The 11,805-nt window shown below is 45.6% G+C and overlaps 1 protein-coding gene across 4 annotated transcripts in view; it reads left to right on the top strand.

The window, feature by feature from the left end:
* Positions 1-2,560: 2,560 nt before the first annotated feature.
* Positions 2,561-11,805, top strand: part of CDK13 (cyclin dependent kinase 13) — a 43,163-nt gene continuing 33,918 nt past the window's right edge. For all 4 annotated transcript variants that reach the window (XM_059490456.1, XM_059490471.1, XM_059490463.1 and 1 more), the window contains exon 1: positions 2,561-3,747. In XM_059490456.1, coding sequence (XP_059346439.1) covers positions 2,561-3,747 — 1,187 coding nt within the window. The remainder of the gene's footprint in view (positions 3,748-11,805) is intronic.

Genomic DNA, 11,805 nt, shown 5'->3' with positions numbered 1-11,805 from the left:
TGGCCAGAAAGGAAAGACAATATATTCTGCTTTTGAAGTGCTCACAGCGTTCAAGATGGTGCAGCAGATGTGCCTAATAGAAGAGAGTCAGCCTGAGAAGCCAAATTAAAGCACTCAGCAGTTGCAGCTCCAGTCATGAAATTCAATAAAACCACGAAAAGGCAACTGGACAGAGTGTGTAATACAAAGTTGTGTTTCGTGTCAGGTACAAACAGGCGATGTGTGTAGTTGTGAATGCGAAATGTGTGGAGCCTGACAATGGGAGAGCTGTGAATTCTAGTAATAACCGAGGAGAATAAAGCATGGAAAAAGGCCTTTGAACCTATCTGTTGTTTGCAATTAACCCTGGTTGATTTAGGAGCATTGGAATTAAGGTGTTAAGGATGTTGCTTTTTGCTTGCATTTAATCCATAAAAATGTCTGCAATAATAACCTTTTGAAGTATAATTTTAGAATATTACTTGTATCCTTGAAACTATAGCTTTGGAATATATATAAAGGAAATATGCTTATCTCACACCTTATTGAAGCAGAGAAAAACAGCTTGAGAAAGGAAGATGAACATCACCTCAAGGATTTATGGTTTCGACCAAAGGGAAGCTGGACATCACTGTTATGAGATTTATAGTCTCTGCAATTAAAAGGTGGACCCACATCTGGGGAGCTGGACCCCACCAGATGGGATTCGTCTTTCTTCTTTCGGAAACTGGACCACCACCATCTGGGGATACTCCTTTGAGAATACATCCTTGGAAGTTAAAATCACAATAGTGTATAGAATTGTGATGTAATAATTTGGAATAAAAATTGCTGATGAGTAAAGGATTGGAAACAGAAACTGCTGAAAAAAGGTGATGAGTACCCCTATAAATACCTGTAACCATCAATTATCGGCATGCAGTTGGAGGGAAAACTTCCCCCACTGCACCCAGCGCTGTATTGCTCATACTTTACCATATTAAATAATAAATTGATTGCTGCTTGAATATTGGCCTAGTCAAGCTTCTTATTCATAACACAGAGTAGGCAGGAAAAAGGGAAAAAAAAAAAACCTCTGAGTCTTTCATTAGCGCAGGAAATCAGAAAGCTTGGAGGGAAACTTCAAATAGCCTAAGTTTCCTTAGCTGTACTTAGTTTCAGTAGTGTAAGACAGAAGAAAAAAAAAAAAAAAAAGTAGTACTTTCATGAAGCAGAGAAGCGGCTTCACTGTTTCAGAGTAACAAGTAGCAAGTGTTTTATCTGGAGAGGTTTTCTCTCACGCCCCCAGTCGATGACCAAGGTCTACGTTCAATAAAAGCAGGGAAAACCATCTGGGGACCGGCGATTTTCGTGCACCCCCTCCCAGAGCCAGAGGCGGCGCCCGCACCGCTCCAGCTCACAGAACGGGCGAGGCGGGCACACACTACAGTGGGTCACCTGGTCCACCCTCCCGGCCCAAGCGGGGCCATCCTAGAGCTCATACGCAGGAATGCGTCCGGACGGCTCTGGAGCACCTCCAGTGAGGGACACTCCACAGCCTCTCTGGGCAGCCTATTTTGGTGCTCGGTCACCCACACAGTAGAGAACTTCTTCCTCGTGTTCAGGCGGAACTTCCTGTGTACCAGTTTCTGCCCGTTGCCTGCAGAGAGCACAGGGAGAGCGACAAGGCGGGTGCCCGGCGGGCCAAGCACCCCGAGGTCGGGCCTCGCTCGCGCTCCCCGCACCACGCCGGGCGCCATCTTTGCTCCCCTGGCGCGGAACCGCCGCCGCCCGCGGGGCCCGCGGCGCAGTTACCGCGAGAGGGGCAGTTACCGCGAGAGGTGCGGGGACGGGGGGTAGGGCCGGGTGAAGTCTCGCGAGAGCGGGACGGCTCTCGGGCATGCGGGCGAAGGCGGCAGCGCCGCGCCCGATTGGCGGGGCGCGTTCCCCCTCCCCCGTCTGCTTCCGGCGTCGCGCATGCGCCGCGCGCCGCCGGGCCGTGTCCGTGTCCCCCCCCCCCCGGTGCGTGTGTCACCCGCGCGCGGCGGCGCTGAGGCCGCGAGAGCGCTCCTGGGCACCGGCGGCGCGGGAGCGGCCCCGACACGTGCGGACCCGCCGGGCAGGAGCACCGGGATCGGAGCCGCGGAGGGCCCCGGATACTTCGCCCGGAGGCGGCCCGGCCTGGCCTGACCCAGCCGCCCTGCCGGGAGCGGCTGAGGGAAGAAGTGGAGGAGGCCCGCGCCCCGTGCCCGTGTCCCTGCGCGGCGGCGCCCGCGGCCCAGAATGAAGTGAGGAGGAGCCGCCGCCGCCAGGAGACACTTCCGTTTTGCGGGAGAGGCCGCGCCGGCCTGTGGGACGCTGCCGGTGCCGCTCCGCCGCCGCCGCATCGCGCAGCGCGCCCAGCCCCGGCCTCGGCCCGACCCCGTATGTATTGGTGCGGCCCCATGTGAGGCGGGCGGTGCGGGAGCGAGCGAGGCCCCGGCGCGGCCCGCGGGCGTCCGTCCCGGTACGTGTGCGCGGCGCCGCCGGGTCCCCATGGCGCCCTGAGCGCGACGGTGGCGGCGGGTTCCCTGGGCCGCGCCCTCGGCCGTGAGCGAGCTCGATGCCGAGCACCTCGGACGCGGCGGCCGGCGGGAGCGGGGGCAGCCGGGGCTGGGGCAGCGGCGGTGGCGGCAGCACGGCGGTGGAGGCGGCGGCCGACAAGAAGCGGCTGCACCACCGGAGACGGAAGCGCTTCGCGGCCCAGCCGCCGCCGCCGGCCCCGCACCCGCTGCTGTTCCCGTTGCTGCAGCCGCCGCTTCTGCAGCCCCCGCTGCTGCAGCCGCCGCTGCCGCCGCAGTCCCTGCTCTTCCTGGCGGCCACCGGCGCCTCCTCCTGTTGCGGGGACGGCGGGGAGCGGAAGCGGCCGCGAGGCAAGCGGCGCTCGGGCTCCCGGCACAAGCGGCGGCGGGGCCGCGGCGGCGGCGGCGGGGGCACCCAGGAGGCGGAGAAGCGGCGCGGTAGCGGCGGGTTGAGCACGCTGGTGGAGGAGTACGACGACGTGAGCTCCCAGTCCGAGGGACTGTTGGGCGGCGGCGCGGCCGGCGGGGGCAGCGGCGGGGGCAGCCCGGGCTCCTCCTCGGGCGGTGGGACCCAGCGGCAGCGGGGCGAGGCGGAGCGAAGCGGCCGGTCCCGTCGGGAGCACCGCGGCAGCAGCGGACGCTCCAAGGAGCGGCACCGAGAGCATCGCCGGCGGGGAGAGGAAAAGACGCAGCAGGAGGGGACGGCGGCACCGGGCCGCGGGGCGTCCGAGCCCTCCTCGTCCTCCAAATCCCGCAGCCGCCACAACCACACCGGGAGCCAAGACCGGGAGGGACTCAAGAGCAGCAGCGGCGGTGGCAGCGACAGCCGCAGAAAGGGCTCCCTCCCCTCGCCCAGCAGCAGCAGGAAAGACCGGGAGAGCAAATCGCACCGGAGCCGGACTAAAGCGGCTAAAGAGCCTCCGTCGGCCTACAAGGACCCTCCGAAAGCTTACCGGGACGACAAGCTCGAGCCCAAGGCGTACCGGCGGCAGCGCTCCTCGCCCAGCCCCGGCCGGGATGACAGCCCTCCTCTGCACCGCTCCTCGCAGAGCCAGCGCAGCCGCAAGTCGCTCAGCCCGGTGGGCGCCCGCTCGCCGCTCAGCCCCTACAGCCGACGCCGGTCCCCCAGCTACAGCCGGCACAGCTCGTACGAGCGCGGCGGGGATGTGTCGCCCAGCCCCTACAGCAGCTGGCGCCGGTCGCGAAGCCCCTACAGCCCCGTTATCCGGTAAGTCCGGGCCCGGGGGCGAAGGCGGGATGGGTTGGGGGCCCGCTGTGTGGAGGAGGGGAGTAATGACTGGGGCAGGAACGCAGGAGAGGCCAGAGAGGTTTGCATCCAGCAGCAGTCCCTCTCTTGTCCTTTTGCTGCCGGAAAGCTGGGGTGAGGGGCAGGGGAGAGGGAGAAGTACAGAGATCTTCCTGTCCTGTCTCTCGGGGAGAAAGGGAGACGCCAGTGTCTGTAACACTTCGTGGCTAGTTTCTCTCCGTGAGAGACCACCTGGCTGGAAAAAGGCTTTTAAATGTTAAAAGGTATGAGAACGTTTTCAAATGAGAGTGACTGAAAGAAGGTGCTCCTTTGAGGACAGGTTTTCTAAAAGACCAATTTTGATTTTTAAGTCTTTGCTTACAAAGTACAGACGTCCTGGTACATTTTTATGTATTTTGTTCTTGGGTAAAATAGGATGCATATCGAATATGTCTGGGTTTGGTTTAATTTCTGCTAATCTAAAGAGAAAACCAGCTGACAGGCAATTTGTGTTTACAAGTGTTTTCTTGCCTCTTTTTTAGAGGTCTATAGAAGGACTTGGGGTTTCTGTTTTGCTAGAAAATTGAGTCAGTCTCATGTTTTGATAAATTGTCTTGTACTTTACATAAGCCATGAAAAATATAAGCTCTTTACCTGGGTAAGGTTATGCACGTGTATATAATTAATGCATGCTTGCAAAGAATTTTTCTTCAGTTTTAGTGCGAACTCAGGGTGTAAAGGTCAGCATTGCATGAGATTTTGAATTTTATGTGGAGAGGAAGTGTGGGCTGTATCTTTCTCATCAGATGCAAACCATGTTGAGGAATCAAAGCTCTTCAGCATATTTTAACCTGCAGAAAAGTACACTGGAAATTTAAAAGTATTTGCTTAGTATGTGTTTATAACTGAAGATTTTTATTTCCTCTATTGGAATCTTGCTATTGCCTTGTTGTTTGTAGAGCTGCTTAAATTCATGTGTGGATTTCAGTTTTAAAGTGTCGTTCCACTGGCAAGAGTTTTGTTTACAAGGCATTACCTGGTGGTTTTTCTGAGAGCTGTTCTCTGGTGTTTTTAATAAGCACTTTGTGTAGATCACCATTTGGGGTGTCCTGTGGGGTATCCAGGGAACATGCTAAAGCTGTTCCATGTTTCATTTGCCTCTTGGTAGAGTCTGCTGTCCTGGGTGTGCATTAAATGCTGTTTAAAGAGCAAAGTAACAAAGCTGTGTCCTACTTTGTTCAGAGAGATAAAGCCAAAGCACTGTGGGATAAGAACAGTGATTGTCTAAAGGTGTGGTTGTATGGAATAATTTTGTAAGCAGTAGGGTGTTCCAAGAAGAAAACACTGTAATTGCTCTGAAAACATCGTGCTGTTCTTCTGTGAGATTCTGTTACAAGTGGTTAAAATACACTTTCAAAATGATTTGCTGAATAGCACAACAGCAATATTATGTGCATAGTTTGATTTAAATGCACTAGGAATCAGATTATTTTCTGTAGTTGCTTGTATCCTGGAATAAGAAAGCTAATAATGATGCACAGAATTATGCATTTGAGGTTTGCATTTAGGAACAGCCAGATTGACAGCCCAGTTAAGTTCAGGGTTCTGTATGCACTAATTGGGCTGTAGTAGAGTTTTGTAGGAGTGTTCTTTTTGTGTTGGTAGTGAGCCTGTGATTTGAAGCACAAAAGTTGGAATCTCCTGATTTTGGTATTCACTCTGCAGTGAGTAAGGCTTTCTTGAGCCTGCAGATCTGTTTCTAGAAGTTAGCTTTGTGACTTCTTGCCTTTCTTCCTCCCTCCAGTTGAATTGAGATTTGTGTTCAGTTTTTAACTGCTTACAGACAAATGTCAGCTGTTGAGGAGAGGAATTGGAATGGCTGAGTGAAAAGGAGAGGTTTCTATATGTAGAAAGAAAGGTCTGTCCTAATGGGGCATTCATTGCAAAAACATCACTTTCATAGAAAACAAAAGAGACCTTAAAGTGTGAAGATCAATTGTTAATAATGTTTACCTGTTGTGGAGAAATGAAAGCCAGTGTTTTTTCCTTCTATACATCTATTGATCATCGAGTATATTGCAATGGCAGGGGGAAATAGAAAGGTAGAGGTTTATACTTTTTTTTAACCATCCAAAACTATGTCATAATCACTTTTTGCTTGACTGTGTAGTACTACAGCCAAAATGCTGAACATTTTGCTGTCCTGTTTGATAATGATACAGTGGCTTTAGACTTGATAGAATATTACAGTTTCATGAAGGCAATGCCTTCTTACAGCACCTGTGTTCTTCATCTGGATGACTTAAAGGCTTAATTCTGGGCTTGTATCCAGCTGTAATGATGTCCAGACAGCAGGGACTTCTTATGTGACTGAGTATTTCAGCCTGCAAGTCTTTTTGCTCTTTTCGTTTTGTGTCTTCTCTAATGTTATGTGAATTACCCCGTTATTTTGGTATGTAGAAAATGATTACAAAGCAGTTCTAGCATGCTTGGAAAGCCTGTGTGTTTAATGGTGATTTTTTTTTAATCTAGGTGTCTGAGCTGCTTAGGGAGAAACTTCTAGTAAACAGCTGAAGGGAAACAAGTGAAGTCAGCTTTGCTAGTTTGAAGCAGCAGCAGTGCATTGTTGTTGTGAGGTTTGAATTGCAGTACTGACTTAGCTGGTTTTAGGTGATGTTGTTTGGCTGTGGGCTCTAAGGAGAAGCAAAGACACTGGATATGTGTTCCATACTTGGAGATTACTCTTTAAATGATAGACTAATTACTTTTTCCATTGTAATACCAGGGGAAGTTTGTGTTTTGGATAAACTGATTGAGCTGAATTCACTTGTTGGACAAAACTTTACTTGCTGCTGGTGGATTTGTATTATTCTTATTTTCTTGTAGATGGGATAACACAACAGTTCTAAAGTAGCACAGGCATATTTTCAAAATGGAAATTTTTCCAAAAGTATGAGGTATTTATTTCTCTGCTAGTAAAATGACTGGATTAAATAAAAACTTCTCAACCAAACCCCATGGTTGACAAAAGAAGCAGACACAGTCTCTTGCTTTGTACAATTTCATGCTAAACTAGTTTCCAGAGAACTTTTTTGTAACTTGAGTCTGGTCATATGTTATGTGATCACACATTTAAATCAGTTAGCAGTATAGATGAGTAATTGCATTTTTCCAAATTTGGATACACCTACCCATCTGCTTAGATAAAAGTAAGTGGGTGGGGCACTACTAGATAGTGCTACTATGTGCATAGATGTTGCTTATAGAAAAGATACAAGATTTATTTTTATTTTGGTACTGGAGTAATCTCAGTCTGTATTGGTAGCTAGTCTGTAGTAGTGAGGCTCTGCAGAATATGGGTCATTTATGTGCAAAATCACATGTGCAGGGAAAACAGTAAAATACATATTCAGCTAGTAAATGGAGAAGCTGTGGAGCCATACACTGATAGGAAAATGCCTTCAATTCCAGTAATTCTACTACTTTTGAATTTTAAAGATTAAGAGAGAGTTTGATCCCCCCCGCCTTGATTAGTAAAGATAGATTTTTTAAAAAAAAATGTGAGTTAAAGCTGTCTAATTTTGGTTAGTAAAACTGTATTTTGCAGAATTTTAAATGGACCACTCTAGGTTTTCGCTGTTTTGAGTAGCTAATTTTTCCAGTGTGCATTGCTGCCTTTGTGTTTTGCTCATGTGCCTTTCCTTTTTCCTTGTTGCTGGTGCTTCTTTCCTTAATTGAAAAAAAAATTCATTTGAAAAATTTAACTTCAAATGTGTTCAAACACAAATTTTGAGTTGACTTGACCTTTTGCTGGTTAATTTCTTTGTAGACCAAGTTCTCATATGATAATAGAGGAGTTTAAAGCAGGTTCAAGAAACAAATAAAAGCCTGGCTCAGAGTTTTGCAGTATGTATTAGAGACCCTTTTAAAGACTTACATTTAGTTGGAATCAGTGAGGCAGGTTATGTAGTCTTCATGTACAAAGCAGCTGAGTAGGAGGTTGGTTGCAGAGCTGCATAGAATGTAACCTTGAACTAGGGGCTAGAGAAAATAAAATTAATGAATAAGGTATCAAGTGAAAGAACACTGTTACTGTAATGGCTTAAAGAAATGAACTATATGTTCGCCTGCTAGACCAACATAGAAAAGCTGTAGTATGGGCTTAAGTGTTTTGTCAGGGTGGTTGATGTTACCAAGGGGTTGTAAATGTCTTGGAAGGTCTGTTGTGAAGCCAGTTGATTAAATTTGAGTCTCTTCTCAAATACACTTGCTGTGCAGGGAAGGATGGCGGTGCTTAGTCAGTCGTCCAGCATCACCTGTGGGTTAAAGAAAGAGCTGGGCTACAGTGCTTGTTTTAACCTCCTTTGGACTGTTAGGTTTCTTCATTTTCCCTTTGTATTCTCATAAATCCCTTTGTGTTACACATTGTTAGAAGTTATGGACAAAGTTAGTTCCCTTGTTCAGCTCACAGACCCTTACAAAATTGTTTGCACTTAGGCAACATGTAGCTGGCCACCAGCATGATGGATTAAGCTTGCTCTTAAAGCAGTGAAGAAGAAAAGAGGTTTTCAAGTTTAGAAACATGAGAAGATAAGACATGATTGTTCTGATTTGTCAATAAAATGTAACTTTTTTTTGTATTGAGGGGGTAGTGAAAGGGATGGAAAGAAACACCTAAAAATGTAGCATGGCAAGAAAAACAATGAAAGCTGAATGAATGAAATGTATTCCTGGAAATCTGATGTAGGTAACAGTTTTCTTTCCTCTGGGGTTTTAAATATCAAGACAGTAAAAGATAGTACTCTAAGCTACTATTTGGAATTCTTTCATTTTCTGCTGGAGAATGTAAGTGATATTATATCAGTAGACTTTTTTCTTTGTTAAATTAGTCAGTAAATTTATTAGTGATCCAGTGAAGTGCAATAAAATGTTGCCTATCAGGAAGGAGAAACATTGTAACAGTTTTGAAACCTGTAATTCAAAACGTTTTGATCTCTTAAGCAGGTTTTTCTAAAGTGACTAAGTACATTGTATGAAGCAAAGAAACAGTGCTGTTTGTTTTATGAAATGTTGGGTACTAGGCAAAACCAAAAAATTGAAAGACAGAACCATGATACCTAAACCAACCTTTGTTTTTTTCCCTTTCATCTTTGAGGGCACTATTTTTCTTGGCCTGAAAAGTGGAGTTTTGGTTTCAGAGTGGCTTCCTTACTAGTGCCTTCTTCCTCTATGGCTTTCTTTAAATATATCTCTTCTATATGGTTTGTACAGAATATCTTAGTGTTTTTGCTTGTTTGTTTGTTTTGCCTTTTATTTTATAGCTATAGCTAAAATGTAATTTCTTCCATGTCCCTTTGCAGCTAGTCTAGTTGTGCAAACTTATAGCCTCCAGGCACATCAGTTTTCTATTTTCTTTTTGTCATCACCCTCCATATATAAAAACACACTGACATCTGTATATGGCTCAGAAAGGATTTTGCAAGTGTCATGAAGTGTGGCAGTTGTCCTCTCTGGAGGGATCTACACTTGTGTGAAGTGAATTCAAGATGCTGAAAGAAGACTATTAATGGCTTAAGTGGCAAAGGTGCTCTAAAATGGGGCAGAACCTGTGGGTGCAATCAGGGAGAGGCATTGAAGGAAAGTTACTTTCTTAATAACTTAGGCTTCTTATTAACCTCTTCACTTGTGTGTTAACAGCACATGCAGGTGCTTCAGTTCAAGAGAGTGAAATGTGGCCTTTAGGTTTAGTAAACTTCCTGATCTCTCCGTACTTCAGGAAGAGAAATTGGAATTGCATTGTTCAATGTATTTGCTTTTTGCATTGCAGGTCTGTGCAGTTGCAGCCATCGTTCTTTTGCTCCTTTTGACTGTGTTAAAAACAGGCTGCTGCCTACATCTGAATCAGTTGGTGTCAAATGTCAGATCAGGCATTGTACGTGTGTGTGTATGCATGCACACACATTCAGTAGAGACCTGCTGGAAGATTTGTACTTCAGATGTCTCTCGTGGTGTTTTTTCAGGCTCTCACTAGGTAGTGTCCCATTAACTGGCAGACACTGCCTGCTGTGTGAGTGCATTTCTATGCTTCTGTGACTTCATCTCTTATGTCAAATGTTAGGTCTGAACAGAGTGAGCTGGCTGATTTTATTATGTATTAGGCAATATTTTTCCACTCTGAGTGCTGCATAAGCTTTTGAGGAAAAGGTTGTAAATGTGTCCGTATTTTTGGACGCATTTTTATAGGTGAAAGCTTGTACATAACTTGTTTAGTCTTTTGGGATTTCTGAACTACACAGATGAAAGAAAGTGATAGTTGAGTGTTTAGAAAGACTATTAAGCTTATGAAAACAGGTGTTATCATTGTAACTTGAATAACTAGCACTTTGACAAATATGCTTTTTACTTAAAATTCAGGATTTGTCAGTTTGGTTGAAAATGCTTTTGCATTAATAATTAATGCTTTTGCTGTATTCTCTAGAGTCTACTTCAGTGGTTCAGGTACAGCAAGGGATTCTTGGTAAGGCTTTTGGGCTGCTAAAGGTACCATATATAGGTAATATTATAGTTTTTCTGCCATAAATAATGAAAAGTTTTTGGAAAACTTGAACCAGTGCAGTGTTATAACCACTGTTATAACCAGTCAACATATTTCATAACTAGACTGCTATCATTTTGATCCACTATTAAGAGCTGTAATAGGTACTGGGACTGAAACTTAACTATTTGTGTGCATGCACATCTGCTGTCTCCCACATGCATGAAGTTCTGACATGGAAAAGTTGTGCAGTTGTCATGTGGAGTGTGAAACCCATGATGGATGATGGTTGGGTTTGGTTTTTTTTCAGCTGAGCTTGCATAATTCATGTCCATGGCCCAAACTCTCTTGACTGGTATTGGTAAAGTACAGACATAATCCACTGTCAATTCTTACTTGTTTTTGAAGTACAGAAGTGTAGGTTGTTTTTGCCCTAGGTTTTCAAAACTGCCACTTCCTCACTGAGTTATGGCAGCTGAATCAGGTGATGAGATTAGTTGTCATTGATTTGAACAGATTTTTTTTCATTTTATCCTTAGCAGTGAGCTAAGCAAACCTGGTTTTTTTGGTGCCGAAGTGGAACAGAACCAGTCTTAGAATCAGGCACGGTATCTCACCAACTGTGTTGTTTTAGGCTGCTGCTTCTCTTTTCCAGTGCATGTGAAATTACGTCTGTATTTGTTGGTTCCATGATTACTTTCTTTGTTAGGTATCAATCAAAATGTACATGAAACCCCATATCATCCTTATGAAAGAAGTAAGGCTCATTTTGAGACCTTTAGGGCATGTTTTAAATTTAGTACAGGTTGCAGTGTTGTACTTGGGATGGAGGTTATGTTCTACAGGTAATTGGAGAGAGTCAGTCTGAAATAGCTGATGTATAAACAAGATGTGCAAGGGAATTTTTTCCAAGACAGGTCAGTGACATCCTAGCAAACGATGCACCATTTATAGAAGTCAGTTTGGGACTAACGGGGACTCTTAGCTTGTGCTTGATGCTGGAGAAATGCAGTGATGCTGATTCCAGGGTGGGTGCAGATCTGCAGCACTAACACCTCTGTCTGAGATCTACAGTAATTCCTCTCCAAAATGAGACAGCAGTGTGAAGAGAGCTCTGGTACAGCATTTGAAGTGTGTGTATTTTTTAGACCCTTTTTCTTCCTGCTACATTGTTTTAACTTTGTATAATGGAACTTTGTACTTTTTAGTCTTACTCCTGGTTGGCCAAACCTCTGAATATATTCTGTGGGATTTAGCACTTAGATCTTCAAAATAATGAGAAAAATTACTTCAGCAGCAGGATTCATAATGAAGAAAAGAGTTTTCAGTGGAATTTTTTTGTCCAATATTATGATTTTATTTGGTGTTTATTAGACGTGAACATTAATATCTCTTTACTCAGTAAACCAAACATTAGATTTTGGTTGAAAATTGTTAGAAGAGAATTGTGAGTCTTTTTTTTAGATAATTATTGCTATTGCTATCTGTTATTATTACCCTGCTCT

The sequence above is a fragment of the Ammospiza nelsoni genome, chromosome 1 (genome assembly GCF_027579445.1).
Source record: "Ammospiza nelsoni isolate bAmmNel1 chromosome 1, bAmmNel1.pri, whole genome shotgun sequence".
Lineage (NCBI taxonomy): Eukaryota > Metazoa > Chordata > Aves > Passeriformes > Passerellidae > Ammospiza > Ammospiza nelsoni.
The sequence above is the reverse complement of the archived record's forward strand: the minus strand, read 5'-3'. Positions and strand labels throughout refer to the sequence as shown.